Source organism: Anser cygnoides, chromosome 7 (genome assembly GCF_040182565.1).
Source record: "Anser cygnoides isolate HZ-2024a breed goose chromosome 7, Taihu_goose_T2T_genome, whole genome shotgun sequence".
NCBI lineage: Eukaryota > Metazoa > Chordata > Aves > Anseriformes > Anatidae > Anser > Anser cygnoides.
In genome coordinates, this window is record NC_089879.1 from 17,331,556 (window position 1) to 17,357,648 (window position 26,093).

The 26,093-nt window shown below is 35.4% G+C and overlaps 1 protein-coding gene across 10 annotated transcripts in view; it reads left to right on the forward strand.

Annotated features, from left to right (window-relative positions):
• Window positions 1–26,093, forward strand: part of PLCE1 (phospholipase C epsilon 1) — a 157,987-nt gene that overhangs the window by 98,609 nt on the left and 33,285 nt on the right. For 6 of the 10 annotated variants that reach the window (XM_067000774.1, XM_067000773.1, XM_067000779.1 and 3 more), the window contains 9 exons: window positions 992–1,308; window positions 14,866–15,011; window positions 16,687–16,945; window positions 17,641–17,849; window positions 20,277–20,318; window positions 21,933–22,608; window positions 23,126–23,308; window positions 24,301–24,418; window positions 24,808–24,967. In XM_067000774.1, the coding sequence (XP_066856875.1) occupies window positions 992–1,308; window positions 14,866–15,011; window positions 16,687–16,945; window positions 17,641–17,849; window positions 20,277–20,318; window positions 21,933–22,608; window positions 23,126–23,308; window positions 24,301–24,418; window positions 24,808–24,967 (2,110 nt within the window). The remainder of the gene's footprint in view (window positions 1–991; window positions 1,309–14,865; window positions 15,012–16,686; window positions 16,946–17,640; window positions 17,850–20,276; window positions 20,319–21,932; window positions 22,609–23,125; window positions 23,309–24,300; window positions 24,419–24,807; window positions 24,968–26,093) is intronic. The other 4 variants (XM_067000776.1, XM_048069311.2, XM_067000778.1 and 1 more) reach the window with 1 other exon arrangement.

A 26,093-nucleotide genomic window follows, 5' to 3' on the forward strand; every position in this document is an offset into this window, starting at 1 on the left:
GTAAAAAAAAATATTTCTGGAGTGTATAATCCATTATGTGTGCAAAAAAACCTTTTAAAGCTATTTTACGAAGCAACACAGAAAAATAAACTGCTTTTCCTGGGAAGGAAGATGAGTACAGAATATACTACTATGACTGTTTATATATTTAAGTAATTCTTGAAAAATTATTGTTCAGAATACCCATTCTAAACTTATTTAGTCGGAAGACTCATACTAACTATTTTGGAATCATTGTGTTGATATTTCAGGCTTTCTACATGGTCTTACAAAGCTTGGCTTCTTCCTTCTTAGGAAAAGTTTTATTTTTCAAGGGACATTGCTGCTAGGATATTAAAAAAACTTCCATGAATCTTTTGTAATAATGGATAAAACATGCATACTCCCAAATATATGCATTCTCCCAAAGGAATGAAAAATGTTTTGTAACTTCAGACATTTAGTTTTGCAATGCAGTGAGTTCAGATGAGTTGTGTCTTACAGCAAGAGGAATGTGAAGCAATGCAGTAACAACGTGGGTTGTGCTATATTATTATACATTATTTCTTGTGCCAAGAGAGTCCTGCTGCCCCAGTCTAGGCCTCAAATCCCTCTGTACTGCTGACTCTAATATGGAGTTGAAACAGAGCCATACCCTGCCAAGACGATCCTTTTATTTGGAGTTTTGGCAGGACTGCAGATGATGGAATCAGGTGTTTGGATAAGTCAAGAAGCAAGCACATTTTGGCAGGTAACTCAACAATCTCAGAAGCCCCAGTTACCAGCTGTCTAGCTAATACCAGGTGTAGTTTTATAGATGTATATGGAAAGACCCCAACTAAAAGAATGTGTTAGGTTGTTTAAATATAAAGTAATTATAAATTACAGTATGGCTGAGTAAATGAATGAATGGTTTACAAGAACAAAAGGAACAAGATGTCTTACTTTTGCGCAGCACAGTCGGAGTTAAAGGAAGAGAAACATAATAAAATTTTTATTTGTTTTGTTTTAGAACGCCAAGTGTGTACATCTATGGCCAGCTCCAGTGTCCTTCCCTCCAATGTGGCTGGTATCAGCAAAGAGCTGGTGGACCTGCAGCACCTCATTCAGTTCCCAGAGGAGGTTGCCAGCATTCTGACTGAGCAGGAACAGGAGCTCTACCGCAAAGTCTTACCCATTGACTACCTCTGCTTTTTAACCAGGGATTTGGGTAATGCTGAATGTCAAAGCAAGCTTCCATGTATTAAAGCTTCCATATCTGCTACTATCCTTTCTTCCCCAAATGGTGAACATAATGCTGTAGAAGATCTTGTGACAAGATTTAATGAGGTAAGACCAAACTTCTGAATTACTTTTCATAAAGGTTGTTACCTGTGGGTTAGTTATTTTTTTATATCCCTCAGAGAAGAGTTCATCTGTAAAGACAGTTTTTTAAAGTGTAAATGAAGATGACCAGGGAATTTAGCCAAATAACTTCCACTGAATTTGATAGGAGTTATGTGACCGATTTGCTCGGTGAATTTTGAAACCTGCAATCTAAGTTTTTCTTGCATGTTGCAAAGTAAACAGGAAGAAAAAAAATACAGCCTTGTATTTCTTTGTATTTATACTGACAGTGTTGGGTATACTTTCAGTCAGTTTATTATTTTGTTCAGGAGCTGGAGTTTTATTTATTTGTTTTGGGCTTTTGTAGACTAAGCATGATCTTAGGAGTCAGCACAGAAGTATTATAAACTAGAAGTTTCTGTGTTCTGTATAATATAACTACACTAACCTGCACTATTTATTTATTTATGTAACCACTATGTGTGTCTTGAATGTTATTATACAGGAATTGTTGTTTGGCATGACAGATTTCCATGAGCCAAATCCTGAACTGTTTACTAAAATTTTTAATTGTTCTTCATAAGGTGGTCTCCTGATGAGTTTAATAGAAAAACAAACAAACAATAAAACAAACCAAAACCAAACAACAACAAAAAAAGTCTGATGAATAAAACCTCAGGTTTCAGCTACAGAAAAATGGAACAGTTTCTTTTGTTTGTGTGTATGTGAACCACATGCAATATTAACAGTTTTAAAAATCGTAGAATTGGAATGAAATAAATATAGTCTTGACTTCTGCTTTTTTAATTGGTCATCCAATGCATTCTTATGCTTTAATAAAAGATGAAAATTGTGCAAGCATCAAGAAGACAGCACAAAATTAAGTAGATAGAGCAGAGTATGTATTAACCCCCAGTGAACTTCCTGCTTCTTGGGCAAATAAGAATCAGAGACCGAATATATAGCATGCTTCAAAGTGTTCCTGCTTCTTGCGTGTTACTGAGATACAGGAACTAAGATACTGTAAATATGTTGGCTTCTCTCACCTAATTCTATTATAGGAACATAAATAAAAATTGCAACTGCAATATTCAGTCTTTAGACAGAGCCTAGAAAATTTAGCTCTAGTTACTGTATTTTAGAAAATACTGTGTCTGGTGCATAGCTGGAGGGGAAATCAAGCTTCTGATCCAGCTCAGGTCCCTGTGGTATTTCTCTTACGGCAATCACTGTAGGGAGGGCAGTGGGAAAAAGGTGAAGTGCTCAAGCTCCTGTGTGCTGTGGTGAGGCATGGTGCCAGAGTAGTTGGTTGGAACACTTCTGTACAGATGAGACTGACCTTCATGTGTTCTGCCACTGAAACAGTCAACAAGATGGAAGGGCAAATAAGTGGTGAAGAAGTCTTGTCAGAATTGACTAAGATTATTCCATGTCAAAGTGAAGTTTAACTTCCAAGTTGTTACTTGGTAAAATATTCTACATTATCTTTTAGTGTTAGAGGTTTGTGACTTTGCAATTTTGTAGTCTTGCATTTTTTGTCTATTAATGCTACAGGATAATTTTTCATATTTTAATTAATTCCTGAATATATGGTGCATAGTTCATATAATGTTTAGTGCAGTGGATTATTTTTGCAATCTGCTTTATCTTATGGTGGAGTGTATCAGTTGCCACAGCGAATCACAGGCGTGAACTTCCAAAATGTCTTTGTTTATAAATGGCAAGAAAATTCCTGTGCAAAGAGTCATGCTTTTGTTGGCAAAAGTCAGAGAGTGCCTGCTGATTTTTTTTGGCATCTCCTATAGAAATGCTGTGGTGTATTTATAATGTGGGAGCCAGAATGAATTTTAAGATGACGGGCTTCTGATACATAATGGGAAAAAATAATTTCATGGCATTGTTCTTTTAAATGAGCAATTCTAGTATATAGAGGATTTTTCATATAGCAATATGCTTTTTAGTCATTTTTCTGATATATATTAATGAGGAACACTTGTTTGTAACACTTGTTCAAAACAACAATCAAAACTTGCCATTTTGTGATACAGAGGAACTTCGCTTTTATTTAATGGAATAAATGCTGACATTTTTATGGAAGCTTTGAATGAGCACTGGAGTACTATTATAAAATAAATTATTAATTAAAATAATATTAATTTTAAATTATTGAAATATTATTTAAAAAGTGAGCTTTGGTGAAAAGTAGGGAAAATTCTGGTCTTAGAAATGTAAATTTTACTAGTGGTATTTGCTGCTCAAATTCCAGTAACATCATAAGCCCTGCTCTTCAGTGAAGTTGCAAACTGCCATTGACTAGAGTGCGTGATCAAGCTGTAGGTGCTGGGAAACATCACATGGTTCCCTTCTACTTTAAATATTTTTACTGTTACAAAACTGTTGTTTTCTAGATGTAAGTAATTTAAATATTGTCACTGGTGAGATATATACATATTGTGAAAATTTTCTAATATATATTTTTTAAACCTTTCTATTTGCTGTTGGTTAATGTTGCTTAATATAAATTATTGGAAGTGGAGATGGAGGTGTTGGTCTCTTCTCCCTGGTTGCCAGTGACAGAACAGCAACACAGTGGAACAGCATACAGCTGTGCCAGGGGAGGTTCAGACTGGATATTAGGAAAAATGTGGTGGTGATCAAACACTGGAACAGGCTTCCTAGCGAGGTAGTTGATGCCCCATGCCTGTTCAGGGGGCACTTGGACCACTTGGACAATGTCCTCAGTAATATGCTTTAACTTTTGGTTAGCCCTGAAGAGGTCAGGCAGTTGGACTGGATGATCTTTATAGGTCCCTTCCAACTGTACTATTCTATTCTATTCATTTTTCCTGGCTCTTATCTGCAGGGTATTTCAGTAAATTTGTTTGTTTGTTTGTTGTTTTTTAACACTGATTACAGTATTTAGACTTCAATAGAGTCTAAGAGACATGGAAAGAGGACTTACACAGGAGAAGGTGTTTGCTATCAAGAATGATAGGAAAAAAATAGTAGTAGTAAGTAGTGTAGAGACACTGAAGATGGATAGCACAGATTAAAGCTACTGTCAAACACTACATGAATAGTAAGTAGCACAAACGTGCAACTGGCAAATCCTGTACTTTTGAGGCTAGAAAACAGAAACTGCCTTTGTTTAAGAGAGCATGGTTATGGCTTAGATCTGGCATAGTTACTGGAGGGTATTCAGATGTAATATATTTCCCCCTGTTTTATCTTGTCATGGGTTTCCAAGCATCAGTTTATTTCCTATGTGTTAATAGAGATGGCTGCCACAAGGAGCTTGAACACTCAATGACTTGTTTCAAAAGTATGTTGGGAGAAAGGTCAGTTGTGAATGCTCTGTGAAGTAAACTCAAACTGGAATCACTTTCAAAGGCAAATATATTCTCTGAATACATTTCATCTGTATTCTAAAAAATTTGGGCTGTTCCAGCTCTCAAGTTTGTACAGAAATTCAGAGGGAAATAAAATATTCACAGGGAAATAAAATTCTCGTAATCTGTTAAAGTTGTAGTTTGTCTGCAGGATTTACTGTGATGGAGCTTTCATACAGATTGAAGTTCATATGACATCTAGTCCTGTCACTAAAAAATTCCAACCTTTAGATATATAGATGTGTAGATACATAGACTTCCCTAGAGGTGGCATAGGAAGATGATAGTCATGGTGGAGATTGCCACTGAAGTTTAAATGATTTCTGTGATGCTGCTATAGAAAGGCTGGTTACTATTGTTTAAGAAATAGTTGAAAAAATGAAATAATTAAAAAATAATGAAAGAGTGAAAGAACTTTTCAACATGTGGAGTAGATGCACTAGACTTGAAAAAAAACAAAGTTAAAAATGATGAATAACCACAGAAGGATAAGAGATGCCAATGAAAAATATTATGGAATCACTATGATTACATGCTACATTGCAGAATGAATCCAGATTACTCTAAAATAATTATGAGTTATTTAATGAGGGGCAGAAAAGAACTGAGGGAAATGAGACCATGCTCCTAATGCATCTGCAATGAGCATATTTCAGAGTTAACAGAGCAAATAAATAGTTTTTTCTGCTTAGGAAGAAAAGCATCCTGGTGTTCTTAATTAACAAGGTGCTAATACACATGTGAAGAACAGATCCAATCAATTGCTTTGTTGGGGTAATACAATAATGTGGCATCAAACACTGAAAAACAAGCAAGAAATTTTGTTGGATTTAGGAAAACATGAGAGAAAATTATATAACATTGAGAGAAAATTATACCTGTATTGCATCTACAGGTCTTCTGGGCAGTGCATTCTAGGTCATCGAAATGTGGCTGAATGGAGACTTTGTTTATAGGAAATGTTGTGCTATATTCCTATGTTTTATTCCTTGTGTTCTATTCCTATGGATTATCCGCTTCCCTACCTGTTAGTATCAGCATCTATTACTTCTTTATAACCATTTGAAGAAACACTGCTTCAGATACAGTGAATGCATTTAGTTCAAATTTTCAACAATGGCTGCCTAATAAGAGTTTACAAAATAAGTTTGGTAGAATATTCTAAGTTTCTTCCAATTCTGTTTTTACTACCACAAGGTAGTAAGGGAAGCCTTCTTTGAAATGATGGACTTTTCCTGTGTTTTTAAAAAGTATATAGCTCCAAACTTGGAAGTGTTGCAATAGGGGATTAACACTTCCCTAATCTTTTTCTGGTAGAGGAATTTTTTTCTGTGTATTCTAAGGATGCATAGTATCCTTATATAAGTAATAATAAATATATTGCTAAACCAGATGTATGTGAGAAAAAAATGCGAGTCTGTTACTTGTACCAGTTTATAGCATGTAACTTTGATTCAGTATTTATTTCAGATTTAGAAGAGTAGAAGAGGCAAATCTACCTGTAGATACTTCAAATAATGTGAGATGATTTAGCTTCTTAGATTATTTTTTTAATTATTTTTACCGTGCTAGCAGAATTTAAAGCTGAATTATAGCTTGTGCCATGTATACACAGATAATTAAGAAGGTATTTTGCTATTTTTTTTTCTTTTTCATGAAGATTTGGGGCTATACACATTCAGTATCACCAACTAAATAAAGCCCATATTCTTAAAAAGTTTCATTAAAACTGTAGGTATGTGATAATGGAGACTTGGGCATAACGTGTACTCATCAGCTGGGCACAGCAGATATTTCATTGGCTTCTAATAATATGGAATTGATTATAGAGTTTTGTAAGATTAAGGCAGTGGATCAAGCTAAAGACATAGTCTTTCCTGTCATTAAGCATAATTAAGAGTTGATTGTGAATTAGCAGCTATCGTGGAAGGAGGAGACTGAAATACAGTAGTCTAGCTTTACAAAACTATTGTATTTTGAGGCTTTTTGATTTTCTAAGACTGTACATGTAACAATAATAGTCATATACTTTTCTGCTTTGATAGAGAGACGTTCTCATTTATCTGTGCATTACATTAAAAAGCGGGTTATTTCAGTAAACATAAACACGTTTTTTAAAAAGAATTAGAGATGACTGAAGAGACTATTCCAGACTATAAGGAAAGGAGGAGAGGAGGGTGCCATTCTGAGTGCCTGAATGGGTATGAAAATGGCTGAAAAATTATGTGAGAGAGAAAGAATATGGATCTGGGTGCATCAGTTGTTCATCTCTAGATCTTTAAGGGAGCTTTCAAGGAATAATGTTTTTTAAAGATGTTATAATATGAGTCAATACTTAGCAATTTATCATTTTTTTTTTAATGATTACCAGAATCTTAGTTTTATTGGGTATATAAAAACTATGGGACAAAACTATCAACGAGATTCTATAGAGTTAGCAGAGCCTTGGTAGCTAGGAAAAGATTAGGAGAATGGTAGCTAAGCAGGTTTTAGGACCCTGAAAATTGTAACAACATACTTTTTTTCCATCTCTTTTTTTGATTCCTGTGCATTACCATGTATTCTCCTTTGTGTATTTACCTTTATTCCACACTCTTCCTGGGCACCTCCTTTTATATTTTTATTTTTATTTTTTCCATATCCTTGCCCTTCCAGTCTCTTGCACGTTTATGGTTTTTACTCCCAGCCTGTCTCTCTCTACAAAAGCAACACAATTTCAATTTATATGTTGAAAGCATATGTTTGCTAACATTTTAAATAACTTCGAGCATTGCTTTATACAAACATGGAAAGAGGCTGTTTTGTTAACTTGACCTTTTCTGGCCACAGCTTCAAGTAAAAGAAAGCAATAAAAAGTTAGAACGAAGCATTTAATATTCCACGCTGAGATATTCATATGAAGCAATTGTGACATTTCAGACCGAAAGTTGTACCAGATTGAAAGATCATTCAAACAGCTAGCCTGATCTTAGTCTAGCTGTAGAAGTGAGAATACAAAATAAGAAGTTCAATACATAAGGTGATTTTTTGAAAGACTAAGATGCCAAAGAAGAAGGTTAAAATGTCTGAACTACTCCAGAGCAGCACTGCTATGGATGTGATTTCAGCATTTACTAAGCTGTTCCTGGATTCAGTAAAGTTAATAACAAATCTGGCTATTTGGCAAAATAAATTATAACAATAGTTTTATTTTAATGGGTTAAATTTGTAAGTTTTCTTCATTGTCATTCAAGACAAAATTTAAATCCCCTACTCACAAAACAGAGACATATCATTTTACTGAAATTATGGAATGTAAATAAATATTGCGCTCTGTCTCTTAGTTCAGCATTTTTTTGCAGTGCCTAAATGGGTTTGCATAATACTTTTTAAAAGATTGTGTTTGTACGAATATCAAACTGTTTCCAGTCCTTGTTTGGAATAGTGTTTAATCAGATTTAAAATGGTAAATGTTCTTTGTAAGGTTATATAATTTCACTCAAGCATGTAAAGTGAACCATCTGTTCATAAGACTTGCAATTTAAAATACACAGATTTTAAAAACGCATCTGAAAATTATGTTGCATATTATACTGAAAGCCCAAAAACTTGATAAAGAAACTTTAGTGAAGCCTGTTTAGTATAAGGCAATGCTGTGTTCAATTCTTGGACCCTTACAATCATCAGTATGCACTGATGGGTTTGTGCCTTTTGCAGTACAAAGGAACTCATGGGTGCCATCTGATCAGTGCTAACGCTGCATACTCAGTTTTTAAAAGCCTCGTAAACATGAATTTGCTCCATATAGTTTTAAGAATAACTTCCCTTAACAATAATTTTAGTTTCTGGAAAGAATTTTTTTAATATTGTGAGAGGTGAATTATGTTTTTTTTAAAGAGGGAGAAATCAGGGTACACTGATATAATAAGAATTATACTATTAAACAAGATAATGTAAGTTTCTTCCTCTTACCATAAATACTGCTTAATTGATGAGGGTTATTGTTTTACATGGATTTTTCGTGTTTTTCAGGTTTTACTTAAATTTCCTGGTTTGTCAAACAAGATCATTACAAGCAGAATAGCTTGGCTAAATGGGTTACAGATTGTCGTGCTTACCCTTTGGGTAACTGCAAAATCAACTTCTTGTTTTGTATTCAGAGACTTCCCATACAGAGAAGTCCCTCATGAAACTCCTCAGTTAGTCAGTATTAAAATTGCTATCTTTCTTGCTTCGGTGTAGGTAGTAGTTGAATCAGTTACAGTTTATTCTAGCAAGAAGTTCATGGCTTATTTTAACACGGTTGGTGCTAGAGAAGGTATGTATTGTAATCTTTTTTAACTTGGTACCAGTGGTAAATGTTAAACTTCAGGTAGACAGCTGCATTAGCTAAGTTCACCTATGAAAGCTGCATCTCCCAAGTATTATGAAGTTGCTAAAAATGTAATATAAAAATAGAAGACATCATTTCTTCCATGTAGCGTTACCCTCTGAAGTATGTAACATGGGAATTGCTGAAAAAGCCTTGGAAACATAAGAGCTGGGGTAGTGTAATTAAAAACAAACAAAACAAAACAAAACAAAAAACACCTAGAATTGTATAGATCAATATGTGTTACTGTGCCTGAGATCATTCATCAGCTTCAGTTTGCATTGCCCACTTGTCTGATGCAGATACTGTTGTGCTCAGGCTCAAATTTAAAGGAGGCTCTTGTACTTCTGAAAACTTCTTAATGAGGCTTCTTTACAAACTGAAATTTGGCATAATGTTCAAGTGCTTATCTGTATTTGATGACTAGAAAATACTTAAATCTTCACTAAGTATCTATTTGATACTTTTTTTTTTTTTACTATTTAATATTGCAGTGTAGTAACCCTGAAAGACACTTGTTTTTATCCATCTGAATGGGAAGACGGATGTTATTATCAACTTGAGTGGATTGTGTTTCAATTTATGACTTTTCTTGTGTCTTGCTGTCATGTGGATTATAGTAATGAAGCCAGGATACATTTTCTCATACTTTTCAGACTCATCAGCACTGCAGCGGAAATCTAATTATAGGCTTGCTGTGATGATTTCTGTTCTAAAGGGAGTTTAAAATGAGTTACGTAAACAGAATTATATAAGTAGACTGTGAAAAAAATAAACTAAGGAAATCATCTTAAAAATATCAATATGTAGATTGTGATTTGGTGTTAATGGGATATCTAACACAAAAACTTGATCCAAAAAGTGTTACTGCTGATTCTGAGGAATACTTGCAAAGTATTTTGATCTTTTTGGCAAGGCTGCTATTGAACACTCTTTTGGCTGGGGTGTACTGCCTCTGGTCCCAGAGCCGGTTTGTTCAGGCATCGCAGCAGCTGCAAAGCCTTCGTGCTGCCGTAGCTGCAGCCTGATAACTAGCTGGCTGTCTGATGGGATTTCGTCCTTGGGTGAGGTGCTCCTCGTGTGCGATGCAGCTAGTGGCTCTGCAAGCCACCCAGGAAGGAACTGCTGGAAGAAGAGGTTCCAGTTCTGTATCCAGCTAGCTGAAGTGTCCAGAAGTCAGTGTCTGCTTCTGGCCAGGAAGGAGCCTCCTATTGCTCAGTTCCTCATGCTGGAAGCCCCCTCTTGGAAGTAGAGATCACACTTGGCTTTAGCAATAGAGAACAAGTCCACTGCAAAACACAGTCTGTGCTACTTGGCGTGCCAAGGTGGAAAAACAGGGTTTTCGTTACAACTTCCAGGTAATTTCCGTACAGGGCTGTTCTCTGCTCTTCTGTTATGTGAGATGCAGCTAGCTCAGATGAACATAGACAGCATCTGAGGAATGACACTTCTGAACCTTCATTTGAATGAAAATCTTGAAGAGCTTGTTAGTTCATAGAATTGTAGAAGCACAGAATGGTTTGGGTTGGAAGGGACCTTAAAGACCACCCAGTTCCACCCCGCCTGCCATAGGCATGGACACCTCCCACTAGACCAGGTTGCTCAAAGCCCCATCCAGCCTAGCTTTGAACACTTTCAAGGATGGGGCACCCACGGCTTCTCTTGACAGCATATTCCAGTGCCTCACCACCCTCATAGTGAAGAATTTCTTCCTTATATCAGATATCCCCTCTTTCAGTTTAAAGTCATACTCCTTGTCCTACCACTCCACACCCTTGTAAAAAGTTCTTGAATACCATCTGTGGAGAGGAAGCTTTATGCATCCCAGGCAGCAAAAATGCATTATATGCATTATAAGGTACTTTGGGGATCCAGCATACAGTTGTTTGAGAATGTCAGTGATTCCTATGGAGGCATACCTTTGAGCATGTTCTCTGGACAGCTCACATATTTTTCAGTAAATAGCAAATTCAGGAGTATGCCTACTGAGTATAGTTTAATGTGTGTATGTTTTAATTAACATACCTAAGTTTCTTCTCAGCTGTCATACATGATGTTTCCTGAAGATGACGGTTCTTTCAACTTACCTGCATTCCAGTGTTGGTTGCATGTGGTTCATTTTAGCTATGGCCATTATGAATGATCACATCAAATTAATGCCACACAGAAGTTATTTCAGTATGCATTTAAGAGCTTCAGAATATTGATCTTCAGGATAAAGTTTTTGGATCCATCAGTTCAATCTGCCTGGGCAGAATAAAATTTTCAGGGCATTTAGAGCTGGGAAGTGACCTCAGTCAGCTAAAGTTCAGCTTCAGTTTTCTGCTCCTTTAAAGCCTTCTGATTCAAGCAGATTTCCCACCTTCAAAATTTCTATGATAAATGTCCCCTGTGGCATTTTAAATGGATAACTGATAGTTCTGCTTGTTAATTCTATGCTTGCTTCCTAGCTGGGCTCCAGGGCAACATTTAATTTGGGAGTAATGCTCCCTCAGCTCTGTTACCTGACTGAACTCTCTTCCTTTTCCAGCTGTCCTCAACTTGAAAAGCACAGAGTAGGAAAGCTGTTGCAGATATTAGCCACAGTGCTCAGCAAAAACATCACTGAATGAAATGAAATGGCCTTTGTTCACAGCTCCTTTTCTCTGCTGCCTCCTCTGTGACAGTGCTGTTGCCTTTTAGTGGCCTCACTTCTAATCTCAGTGATGAAACCTCCCAAGAAATCCATTTTGGAGTACTAGGCTATTGTGCTTTTTAAGAAAAAAATACCCCTTTCTGGGTGTTATATGGTGCATTCAGATTAATGAACTAAAAGTCTCTTCATAATTTGAAGAAAAATTTTATGGAGAGCTGATGCTATTCAGAACCACCAGAAAAGTCAATTTATACTCCTGGCTACTACTAAATATGACATAAAAGCCATATGAAAATTAAATGCAGCCTGTAGCATACACAGAGGGACAATTTTATTTCATTCCTAAATTCAGCAACATATGAAACAATATGAATGAAATTTTCTCTTATCTGCCTCTGACAGAAACCTCACAGCCTGCTCCTCATCTCCAGAAAATTTGGAAATTCTGCAGATTCTAAAGCAGGCATGTTCAGTGTTTTTTGGTGGTGTGGTGCATCTTTAGACGTTCAGTTCCGTCTCTTGAATCTGCCCAGAGCTTTATATTTTCCTTTGCCCATTATGTTTTGTAGTTTGGATATTCAGACACTTTATTTTTCCTTCTTGTTTAGTGAAAGATTTTCTAAATGTTTTCTGCTCTTCCTGTAAGTCTATTCTTGTCCTGCAGAAGGAGTGAGCATAAACTTCATGGGAGACTACTGCCTTTTGCACCCTTAGTTTGCTCTTACATATACATATGCCATCTCGAGGCTGCAAAGGCTTGCTCATGCTGACCTTTATCATTTTTTGTTTGTTTTACAGTGTTTGTAAGAGATCATCATAACTGTTTATAGCAGTTCTAAACTCTCTATTAAATAAAATTTCAACAAGTAACTGTCCTAGATTCAAGTTGCTTCTTAGTGAGGAGTCTAAATTCAAAAGCCTTTTTAGACATTCTTTATCAGTTTTGATACCGTTCTCCCCTGACCATTACATCTCTATTACCTTAGATTAAAACAGATCTGATTAAAATTATATTATTATCTAAAATAATTAAACACAGATTAATCAAACTGTCATTACCACACTTGGTTTTTCATAACAGATAAATGTTATTATTTTTTCTGTGTTATTATTATTGCGTGTTTAGCATTTGTATTCTCTAATAGAGCCATTTCTGGAAAGTGAGAATAATATCCAAAATCAACATGTAATTTTGTTCCAGCACACACAAACAGGTTTATGACAACCTTGAATCCCAGATTTAACTGGTTTGTTTCACAATTTCTGATTATTTTTATGCATTTACTTAATATCAGTTTATTCTGTATGTGCTCTTGTCTGACCCTTGTGTCATGCAGTTCTGTTTTTTGTATTTTTCCATACCCTGATCCTCTTCAGGTATGCACTTCTTAGCTGATTTAGTTTTTACATTTTAGGAATAACCAGTAGAGCACTTCAGATAAAATTTCAACCAAATTGAAGTTCTCATTCAGACCTGGTGCAGTGATTTAATGTATCTCTTATAGGGCAGCCAATATTCATAGCTGTATTATTTTTTTTTTTTGTGTGTTGTGGCCTCTATAACAACAGTCTGCATAAAGGCTGTGATTGGGAAAGCACCTTGAGCATATTTACATGTACAACATGTATCTCTGGTGTTTGTTCCTCCTTTGTTGAAAGCTCTGTACCGGCTATCTGCTTCTACTAAGTCTTTTCTATTGTTAGATGTTAGTTATAAAAACATACAGTAATTACTGAAGCGAGAGCTAACCTCTTATCTTTTGATTACTGCTAGACAGGAAGCGTGTTTCTTGCAGCTCCTACCTTCCATAACCACTTTGTTTGGTGAGGGTTGGAGCAGGTAGAACGCTGCTACTGAACGGGTCTGTTCTCTGATCCTCAGGTCCTGTTAGAGTGTCCCCAACCTTATGGTACGCATCCCTGAGGATGAGACAGAATGAGTTTATAGCCTCATTTCTTTGGGAATTCAATTTTATTCCTTTTTATAGCCATATACGTTGCATATGTTGGAGCTGGGGCTTTTCTCATTTGCATATTCCTCATTTGTTGTTCTCAGTTGGTTTGGGTGTCAGGAAGATTAACTAGCAACTCGTATTTTTCATATTCTTTGGCTGTTCTCCCTCAGGAGTGAGACTCAAACATTGTGTCTGTGTAGACTTGCATAAATGGAAGTCCTATCTATATATTTTTAGTGGTTCTCTTTTCTTATAAATGCATTTTCATTTTATTTCTTACACTTTTTTTTTTTTTAAATAAAACAGTCTATGCCCCGTGAGAGGTAAGCTAGCATTTTCCAGTTTTTATAAGCCTCTCCTTACACTACTATTGCCTGTAAACACTTGAGTCCTTCAGGACCAAAGAATAGAACTCGATGTCAGTAAACAAATCACGTTTATTGCTTTCTAAGTGTTTACACAATGACAAAAATGAAGCCCTGGGGAATTATACTGTAAAAAGGAATAGATGATTTGAATTAGGTTGCCATGTGAAATATAACTACTCTTTATGGATGTTGTGGGAACATAAACTGGAAAGAAAATCTGCACACTGTTAAAATGAAAGTTTAACTTTTTTTTTTTCTTAATACAAATAGAATCTTGTAATAAGTTAATTCCTAATTCTGGCATTAATTAATCATCAAACAAAAGCGAGTAGAATGGTCACACTTAGGAAACTGAAATTTCTTATTTTTTACTTCTTTTATAATTTTGCAAAGAGGTAGTATTAATTATTTTAAGCATTTAGTGCATGAAAATAAAAACACAGTTTATCAACTTTTCCATGTTGTAAGAACAAGGGTGAGGCTGAGATTTGTAAGCTGGGTTAATGGGAATTTACATTACAGATCTCTCTGACAGCTTTCGAAATCATCACTAGCTTAAGCTGCCATCTTCTTCGGTGACCTGAAAAATATCTGTTACTGTATAGTTGGTTTTTTTTTTTGTTTGTTTTGTTTTGTTTTTTAAGTATTATCAGAATAGTTAATGATTTAACTGTGGAACACAAGTTTGTCTGTGTGTCGGGTGTGTTTGTAACGCATGTGAGATATGGCCATAAGTGCATTCATAGTCTTTTCTCGGATACTGTCCTTGCAGAAGGAAAATGAGAAAAAAGATATTAGATGTGCACAAATGCTCCAAGTAACATTGCTCTGGCTGACTGTACTGTCCATTTTATTTTACAAGGTGAGCTCATGGGTTACCTGGCTGATCCTGACTGCAGGTTCTATGGAGGAGAAACGAGAAGTCTTCTCATATTTAGTACATGTGGCAAAATGCTGCTGGAATATGGGCAACTACAATGCTGTAATGGAGTTTTTGGCAGGGCTAAGGTACTGGCAACTCTTTTTTAAATGGCTTTTCAGTGATAGATTACACTGCAACTTCTGTTAAGCAGATGTCTCTGGAGAACAATGGACTGAACAGAAATCTGTTGGTAAATTACATCATCTCACCCTGTGACTTTCTAATAATCCCTTTTTAAAAAAAATTAAACATGCTAAAAGGCATTTTTTTCAAAATGCTTGGGAGACACCATCAGTTTTTCTGGTAAATGTTAAATATGATATGTTAAAAAACATACATTTTTAAACAGAAATTTTTTAAATGTGGAAGGAAGATGGGAAAAAATTTATGGTTTGCCTAACACTGACTAAAGCGAATGTAACTTGGGGTGGGAGTTTCCAGAACACAAGTCAAAGATAATCATGATAACGTTCTAACAGAGTCAGTCTTAAATTGTAAAATGAAACAATAACAACAAAAAATAATAAAATAAAATAAAAAACCTACCAAAATACCACCCCCAAAACAGCTAGAAGTTGTGTGTTTTTTTTTTTTTAAACTCTTCAAGTTTATTTACACTGACTGATGCAGGGGTCTTGTGCTGCAATGTTCCTATATAGCCAGACCTGCTGTGTCTCCAGGAGAAAGACAGAGTATGGTGTTAAAGACATGTTGGTAGCCTTCCCGCAGAGCTGTGGGCTTGTATGGGGCCAGGTGGGTGGAAAGGCGCTGTCTTTGCTGGGCTGTGCAGTTTACTGGGCAGCAAATTAGACTGAAGAGGGAAGAGTTAAGATCAGATTTCCCATCTCTTAGCTCTGACCCTCCTTGTATTTCATGTTTGTGTAACAAAGCTTTAATGTGTTTGTATTGTCGGTCTTTGTGGTTTAGTAAGGATTCTATTGAGCTATTTATTTACATTCTTGGTATATAAAACACATTTGAAACACTCATAGACACAAGGAGTCTTTTTCAGCAGAATGCATCCACAGTCTCCTAGCCATGTAAGTTGTGAGGAAAAATGCAAAACAAACTAAGGGCTTAATTTTATCTGTAATGCATCTACACAGCAAAAGGGAAACCAAAGAGCAAGGCTGGTGCACAATTTGCGGTGTTTCCAGGATTAGGACAGAAAGCAGGGTTAAGGACATTCAGCTGTTAGTGTTTCTACAAACCTTTTGGTAAGTGTGGGGCCAGGGATGGCCATGCCTTCACACAAACATGCAGCTCAGAAGGGGGGAGACCTCCAGCAGTGCTAGAAGTCCTTCTCAGGGAGCACCAGGAGCCATTTCTGTTTGAAATCAAAGATTCATCTGCAGCACTGCATTGGTGCCTGAGAGATGGAAAATGATCTTGACTTATTTATTTCCATGGCAGAGTTTGAATGAAATGGGGAGAAGTCAATGTAAAATATTTTAAATATGTATATTTACTTTTGTTCACTTTATTGATTATTTATTCATAATACAGCTAAAGGAATTTGTAATAAACCATCTGATTTGTCTTTATGCCATTTCTTTCATTTTTTTCTTATTTTTCCTAGGTGTTTGATAATTCAAAGGGTAGAAGTGGCCTACTAACCAGAATTTTCATAAAAATAATTAGCTGAATGTGATTCATTTCTGAGTAATGATAATAATTTCCATTATTATATGTATGCTGCAAGTGTTGAACTTCAGTGTACTTTTTTTTTAAAATAACAGTTATGATCTCTTTTTGCAATAGATCCAGAAAAGTTTTAAAAATGTGGCAATTTATGGACCAGTCTGATATTGAAACTATGCGAAGTCTGAAAGATGCTATGGCACAACATGAGTCATCATCAGAGTACAAGAAAGTGATCAACCGGGCACTCAATATTCCAGGCTGTAAAGTAGTTCCTTTCTGTGGTGTATTTTTAAAAGAGCTTTGTGAAATTTTGGATGGAGCATCAAGCCTCATCAGACTCTGTCCACGGTACAATTCCCAGGAAGAAACATTAGAGGTAAGTAGGACTGATACTCTAAGAGGTTATGTTCATAGCCATCCAGTGCATTATTTGATATTATTTATTATTTTATATGAGATCATCATCTAATTAGAGTTTCCTAAACCACTATTATCCATAGCTCAGTTATATGGACCTCTATTTAATTCTGATAGTAACTGTAGCAATATAAATTTGGTTATTTATAAATAGTTTGATATAGGTGTACTGAGAAATTACTATCTGTACCAAAGGACGATGTTTATACTTAGGTAAAATAAGTATGTAAATACTTAAAGGTGCATCTATTTTCTGTTAAATGCTCTGACCTCTGCATAGCTTATTGGGAATTGGAAGGTTTTCAGTTCCTTAAAAACAGAGTTCAGAAGCTCAATGGATTGAGTTTTTCCTTTATGAAACAAAGCAATTCCTTTGATTTTTTTTTCAATTTTTCTTTTTAAAAAAAACCTCCCTGTTACATAAAAAGATTAAAGCCTAGGCTTTTAAAAAGTCTACAGAGAGTTATTGAAACTTGTTACTTGATTTATGCAGTGATTTGGTCCATTTGGGATTAGAATTAGGTATAAAATCCCATTAGAAGCTACTTGGAAATAAATATTCTTAATTCTTGTAAAAAAATCCTCCAGTGAGAAGTAGATGACAGTGTTCTAGTGTTTCTGTTGTTACAATACTAACCTTATAGACATCTTTAGTTTGTTTCAGATTACAGTGGACAAGATAATTTCTTGCAACGAGTAGGCCAAGATGGTTTAAATAATCCAGAAAAAGAATCAACAGCAAACAATATATTCCAAACTATTCGGAGCTGTAATCGCAGTTTGGAATCTGAAGAGGGTGAAGAAAATTTTAGTGAAGGAAGTGATTCAAGAAAAAACTCTTTGAAGGACAGAAACCGGTACCAGTAGGTCTCATTTTCTGTCTCAGTCTGTATATTTCACATTTTTCATGTTTAATTTCATTTTTATCAAGGCTCATTATAGAAACATAGGCGACTTTAACCTCTTCCCTTTTATTTATCGTCTTCCAAGTCAAAACCTTTTCTGCCTGGAATTATGCTAAGTATCTGCTACTCAAATGCTTGGGAACTCTCTGTATAGTTATATTTTCCCTCATGATGTAATTACTTCCTCTAGTGATAAGGGTAAATCCCTTTCATCTTACACATAGAGCTTTAAAAATCCACAGTTACGATTACAATTTTGATCTGTGGTGCCAGGAATAGCACCGGGACATATCTGTTATCAGAGCTCAGAACATTATATTCTGCACACTAGAGCAGCGTCATGTCCTTTCCAAAATAAGGGTTATTTATTATTGCTCATAGGACCACTTCTTTTAAGGTCGTGTTCATTTGAGGCTTTAAAATTATGACCAGAAGATGTTTGTAAGTAATTCCAGATTTTGAAATTTCATTTTGGTTTAGTCTTGCTATTTTGCCTAGATGTTTACTTGATTGTGCCCCGTTAAAGAGCTCAGTGTTCAAAAATCCCAGATTTTCGCTTTGAAGACCCAGTATATTCTGTACTATTCACCAACAAGAAATATGCTAAATGCAAAGTTTATGATGTCACTTGACTGAGTGTTGCTTTAGTGAAATTGCAGCCCATATAGACATAGGTAGGTCAGCTTTAAACCAGGTACCTGTTAAAATAACTTCAAACTGAGTATCAGAACCATACTGTTCAGAGGTGAAGTAATGTAAAATACCCGTATGTTCAGAAATATCCAACCTATTTCAGCTACTTACACAAAAAATCTAATAAGTGACTGCCTGAGAAGGAACTACCCTCTTCCTGTTTTAAATGCATTTATTTCATTAACATGCAATTGTAAACCTCATTTCAAATAAATAATGATTATTTCCTGAAAGAATGGTTTCTAATAGAATTATTCACATCTGGCTTTGGTTCCTTCTGGACAGTGGCACAGTAGATTATGCCAAGAAAGACAGTTCCACTTTGTCCATTTATGTTGTCTCTTGACCTACTGCAGTTTAAACACTTTCTTCCAGAAATTATTTTTTTTAATTAATATACTTTGAAATCTGCTTTTAACTCTCAGTTCAAATAAAGAATGAGCTAGGGAAATCAGCCTTTCACTTGGATACACAAAGCAGAATTTAAATATAAAATAAAAATATGGGGAAAATAAAGTTATCTTTGTTACATGTTTATGAAATCAGTTCTTGGTAAATTAGTTATTTATGCTTCATGTTTAAATATAAGTTAGTAAGTTCCACTCTAACTAAAGTAGGAATTAATGTTAAAAAAAAAAAAAGTTAATATGACATAGAAATTAAAGTTTCAAATTGAAATAAACAGAACTGCAGCTTCCTGATTCAAGTCATTGGCTATACTGTTTATTAGTGCCTGTAGTTCTGGTGCAGTAAGTGCTGATTTCAACGTCGTAATGACTTGTAGAAAAATGATCTGTGAAAGTGTTAATTTACTTCAATTCCTTATTTTCTTGCCATCTCTTTCACGGGCATTGAGAGCTGGGTGAGACAGAAATAAATTCCTGTAGAGAGGCAGAAGAGCTTTGTGCTCTTGTCCCTGTTGTATGGAGGCTGCAATATTTGATTCATTTTTAATGCTATGAACAACTAAAAGCCTTTCTTTTGAGATCTAAGCTATATTTCCTATAAAGTATTATATAATCAAAATTTTATAAAAAGTATTTATTACCTGATAATTGTATTATTGTGGCTATAAAAGCTGAAAAATACACCTTATAATATAATTGTCTTTTTTTTTTTTTTAATTACGAGGAAAATTTTCAAGTAGTTTGCTTTTTGCTGATTCAGATTAATATTGTGGAACATGAACCCAGCAAAATTGATTAGTTTGATTTGAAAAAAATGAAAGGCATCTAAAAAAAAAAAAAAGTGGGTACTGGGTTATAGCTATTATTTTCCCAGCTGTGTTTGCAAATAAACTCAACGTCACTCTATAGTCAGAGACTTGTCTAATCACCCTGAGTTGCCTTATATGCCCAGCAAATATCAAACTTTAATTTCTGTTAGAAATCTTACTTGACAATTCTCAAAGAAATAAAGGCAAATAGGAAAAAAATCAAGTTTGAAATACAATTTTTATAGAAATGTTAATCAAATGTCCTAGTAAGATGCTCTAAACTTTGTCACATCTCTTTGTTGGCCTGAACCCATCTTCCTTTTTAAGCTTTCTTAATTATAGTAAGTATCTTTTACAATAATAGTGAAAAAGAATCAAGTTTTTTCCTTTTCATATCCCATGCAATTTCCCCCTCTAAAACTGCAATCTGTTTTAATGATTCCTTTATCCTTTCTTCTCATTTCCTTGCATCTTAGTGCAGCACGTGTAAAGAAAGCTTCTGATTCAAACCAAGTTCTGTAAGTTTGTTCTCAGTAATTCATAGCTACGTCGCTTTTGCTAGCTAATGTCAGAGGTTTTGTTTCTGCATACGATTGCATGCATTCGCTTGGTTTACCTACTTCTTGTGCATTTTAATCTGCAGCATGCCAGTGCTATCAAATGTGAAATAAGGCATGAACGAAGCTCTGCCATTTTGGCCTCTTGTATACAAAATTTCTTTGGCCATGCACATTTAGTCTCAGAATACATTTTCTGGGATTTTTGCAGAGACTTTTTTAATTATTTTGAGGGCATGGGGGAGTGAGACACTTCAGTTGTTAGTCTCATTTGAAAATTTGAATTTTGCATAACCCAGGCAAATAATGTATATAGCATAGTAAGACTCAGCAAATTTAACACCAGTTTGTACCTGCTCAGGTATACGATATGACCATTATATTTAGGAAGATTTCTTAAGGGAGTACAGCTACAGTTAAGGCTGATACAGTTTTTCTATCCTTGTTTGTCAGTCTCCTCAACATCACCAAAAATCCCTCAGCCTATTGGCTGAGAAATCATTGATATCTGGAATAAGGGAAAATTCAAGTGAATTAGTGCTCTGGGGAGAGAAAAGTTTGAGGAAGACCTAATGGTTATGTGTGGTGTTTCACTCAGTGAGATGGTGTATGTGGCTTGGAACAAGTCATAATGTGAACTGCCTTTTACTCAGCTGGTAGGACATGGGCAGGAGCTGAGAGTACTGTGGCGATATGAGGGGTATTGAGGGTATTAGGACAGGATGCCTTGAAGAATATGCAAAGCAAGCTGGTTTGGGTATCTTCAGGAAAATGTGCTTCATTAGTTCTGCTGTACGTGGAGAAGCTTACTCTTTTTATGTTCAATTTAAAGCAGTATTGAATTTTTGAACATTCATTCATTCATACATGCTAGAAGCTTCTGTACAGAATAATTTATATTTAAACTACTTCATTTATTAGTGCAGATATTGTTGTTCTGTATCCAGTGTTTCTTGTCATAAAATATTTCAAAAAAATAATAAATGTTTCATGTTAAATTTTATTTACATAAAATTTAAATTTTCTAATGGGAAGTATCTGATAACATTTGTGCTGCATTCTTTTGAGGAAGGCATATATTTTAATCCCTATTTCACAAGTGTTAATAAGAGAAAGGTCTGCACATTAAATCTGCATATTAAAGGGATTAAAAATCTTGTCTTCCTTCCACTAGATCTTGTTACCAGCTTCCACATACAATACTTATTGATATTTCCACTGAAGTGATCTTGTGCTATTGATTTAGAAAGTGGAATCACTTGACTTTAAGATCCAAACTCAACTTATTTATTATTAATGTAATCTTTGGAAAATTCTAAGAAAACATATTTATATTTTTACAGGAGTTATAAGGAGTAGCAACATCTTTTAATTCAAAATTTCAGTAACATAAGTTGTAATATTGTAAAATCTACAGATGTTCCTGTAAGTCCGTGTATTCTTTTTAATTTGAACTGTACGAGAAAAAGTATTAATCAGTCATAGCATACATCTGCACATTAATTATGTGCTTCACTAGGTAGGAAGTGGGTTTACGAAACTAAATATAAGTCCCTCATCTTTGTTCACATACAGATTTATAATTGGAGATCTTTCAGATTCTGAAAGTGATATATTTGAGCAGTTGAAGGAGTGGGACACAAACTCAACAGAAGAACAACAAAAGGCTTTCTGCCATGGCATAGAACTCATTCCCTGGTACGTGTTATCTATCAGAGCTGATGTCCACCAGTTCATGCTGCAAGGGGTGACTGTCATTCATTATGACCAGGAGACGCATCTTTCAGCACGTTGCTTTCTTCAGCTTCAGCCTGACAATAGTACTTTGACTTGGACAAAACCCACAACAGTTTGCCCTGCAAATGCTAAGGCGAAACTGAGTGTGCTGGGTAATACTGCTGACCTTGGTAAATACCAGTTTCTTGGCAATACTGGACTAAATGGACTTGTGGAAGGTTTTCTGGATTTGTTTTCAGCCAAGGCTGTGTATATGGGACACTCTGGCATTGATATGCACACTGTGTGTGTTCAGAATAAACTTTGTAACATGTCCCTTGAAGAAAATGGTATAACACTACTTTATGGACTTCAGACTACTGATAATAAATTGCTGCACTTTGTTGCTCCAAAATATACTGCCAGAATGCTATATGATGGATTGCTGGAATTGACTAAAGCTGTAAGAAAAATGAGGAGATTCCCTGATCAAAGACTGCAGTGGCTACGGAAACAGTATGTCAGCCTTTACCAGGTAAAAAATGGTGTGATTTTATATAAAACAAGTTCAAAGATAGCAACAACGTAATGTCATGCAATTAGTTTCTATTATAAGTAAACGAAGACTAAACTTGAATGCCAAATCTCCAACTTTGTAACATGGCTTGAGTAAACAAGGTCTGGTTCTCCACATAATGTTTCATCAAATGGTGCATATTTTTGATACACTCAAGTTAAATCTTTATTATTGTCATTATTATTATGAAATTCTTTGTAAATTTGGAGCTTTGGAATAAGTGTTTTACTAAAGAGAAAGCAATGACTGTGCATGTAGAGGATGCTGAAATATTGAATGCTGAGAGTTAAGGCCAAAAAAAAAAAAAAGCAAACAAAATAACCCTATTGCATTCATGCAATAAGTAACAATTGCCTACTCTTGTTGTTTTGTCTTTCATTGGTTCCTTAGAGATGTCTGTATTGTTGCTTAAGAAAATGTGTCTGTTTTTTGGCAGTTATTCTTCTTGTTTTGTTAATGCTGAGAATTTTTGTAGGAGGATGGAAGGTTTGAAGGCCCAACCTTGGCTCAGGCTGTTGAACTTTTCGGAGGCAGACGATGGAGTGCAAGAAACACAAGCACAGGAACGCTTACCAAAAGCGCTGAGAAACCTAGTGTTCAGAGAAACAACACTCTGGGAATAAATGCAGCTAAGAAAAAGAAGAAAGTACTTATGAGGGTAGAATATTTTGTTATTATTGTATTTTGTTGCTTATCTGGCTGATAGGTTTCCTTCCTACAGCTACTGTGTAGCTAGCTAGCTATATTGTGAACCAGGGCAAAGTTAGATGATAATTTTAAAACTGCTTATTGCAGCATGGTTTTTTTTTTTTTTTTTGGCTTGTAGTTTTCCATTAGTTTGTGTTTCTTTTGTCATGCTTGAAGCATTCTCAGGAAACATTGGCACTGGGGCTAGCAGATGGGGGACAGAATTGTATTAGGAACTTTAACTGCTACCTTAGTATAAAGGTAAGATATTGTTAGTAACAAAAATAGTAACCTGCAAAGTAATGTTTGGAGTCTGTAGTTGGTTTCTTTGCTCCTTTTTATTTTCACGTTGCTGAAAACACCACCTCAGTTCTTCTGCCTTACAATTGCATACAGTTTTATCTTACATGGCTGACAAGAACACCGGACTTTGGCAATTTCCACTTTCTTTTCTGGACCCAACGACTTCCAGCAGTAGCCAGGAAACAGAGAAAAATGCAGGGTCTAGCAGCTCAACACTATCCACTTTTTCTAGTATGCAGGTAGGGGAGATCCAGATAACAAGATTGATCCTCTTTAGGGCACCCGTGCACCAGTAGAATAGTGTAAAACCATTTGGACCAGTTTAGAGAGGCACAATCATTGTAGTCCTCTGTGAGATATCAAACTGAGTTAGCACCTGATGTTCCTGCAGTCATTATGTATCCTTCATCATGATTAAGTTGTCTCTTTTCTACTTAGATGGTTTTACTGACAGCATAGTTATTGGCCTTAAAGAAGTAATTTGGCTGATAATAAAGAAGTAATAATAAGTAATTAAGTAAATAATAAGTAATAATAAGGCTGATAATAAAGAAGTAATAATGGCTGATTCATCTCATGTTCTAATTACAGATTGCACTGATAAATAATGAAAAAATAGTGTATTGAGGATGTTTATTATGGTGCTCACTTCATTTCTAGGGTGAAAGTGGAGAGGCCACTGATGATGAAATGGCCACTCGGAAGGCAAAAAGCTGTAAGGAATATCGTAATAGAAGTGGTTCGGATCCTCAAGATATTGATGAGCAAGAAGAATCAGGTAGACACATAGCTTCAGTACCTAAGAGTCCCTCAGGGTTTTGCTTAAAATCTTTTTATACAGATATTTTTTACGGTGCTAAAGATATGTTTATGATAAGAAACTACTTATACAGTCAAAACTCCAAATGCTATAAAATTTTAAAATTATTATTTTTTTTTTTCATGATTGCTCTTTCATTTAGTTTTAGTAACACTTCCTTTCTTGTCAGACTAAATGCATATATAAGCATTATTCAGATCATATCTTTTGACTGTCTTGGTACAAATCTAGAATCCCAGCATCCCTTTAGTGTTTTACCGAGCATTAATGAATTATGAACATCAATGAAATCATTTTTGTTGGGCCTGAAGCTGTAATAGTGCTGCAAACTTTTGTTTTCTCCATAGATCAAAATATTATTATTAATGCTTCTCCATCTAACACCTTGTCGTCAAGAAGAACACACTCTCTGACAACATCTGGATCTCCTAATTTAGGAGCTGTCACATCCTCACCAGCCAGACCAGTCTCCTCTCCTGTAATGTCTTCAAGCAAGAGTCAGTCTAGGTAAGGACAAAATCAGTGCTTTGATTTTAAAAGAAAAAAGTTACTGTTATTTAATTATGATCAAATGTGTTTTTCTTGCCCAACTGACAAAATCTGACAAAAACAATGCCAGAAATGCAATTAGGCTTTTGACAGACATCTGAAACATGTTGTAGCATAACATAGGGCATTTAAGCTGAAATACCATGAATCGGAGGACAGCTTTGTAGACAGTCCCTGAGCAGCATGCTTCAGTTAATAAGTCTATTACAGAAGCACATTGGAATCCATCCCAAAACTCCACAAGTTTAATTCTTTCTCCAGATTGTCTCCAAAGCATAGTTATAGACGTTTTCTATATAAACTCAACAGAAATGTAGATGTGTGAACTGAAGTGCTGAGGTTTCTCAGCACAAGTCATTTCTACGTGGGGGATTATTAGCTTTTGCTGACATTCCTGGTGATGATTGCAATACTTTCTCAGCCAATTGGAGGAACAGTTTTGAAATGTTTCTTCTCTTACAGGCCCCTCTCTTCTCCTATAATATTCACCATTTTTCTTACACTTACACAGTTCAAAAGGTCATGCTGTGGCTGTGCAATGACATAATGGAGTAATGTATTAATTCTATAAATAGTAATAATGGTAGTAGTACTAACAGTAATAATAATATAGCAAAAATAATATATCAGGGTTGCGGATGGTACTTGATGGCATACAAGAAGCCAGTCTCAACGGAGACTTTCCAGTGCCTTTTAACAGAATGAAGGCTGTGGTGTGGGCATGAGTGTGAATCTTGGGGTTCCCTGGAAAGCAGTGGTAAACAATGGAAGAGATCGATGCTTCGGGCAGAACATTATTTTTGAAGAGACATGTCTTATGTAGTGGTTTATATTGCCTATTTCATAGGGATTTTTTACACTTAACATGGTTAGGTTTAGCAGTGGAAGTGAGTAGTAGAGCCAGCTGTGGGCATCTGTGGCTGGGTGCTTCTCCTTTTACCTCTGCTTTCTGAGACTCTTATTATGTTCTTTGCTTTTTGTTCCTCGCTGTCATACACAACGATGGGGTGAACATGCCAGACTAGGAGTTATCTCTTTAAGACATATATGGTTATTTTGTTTGTTTGTTTATTTTCAAGGATCA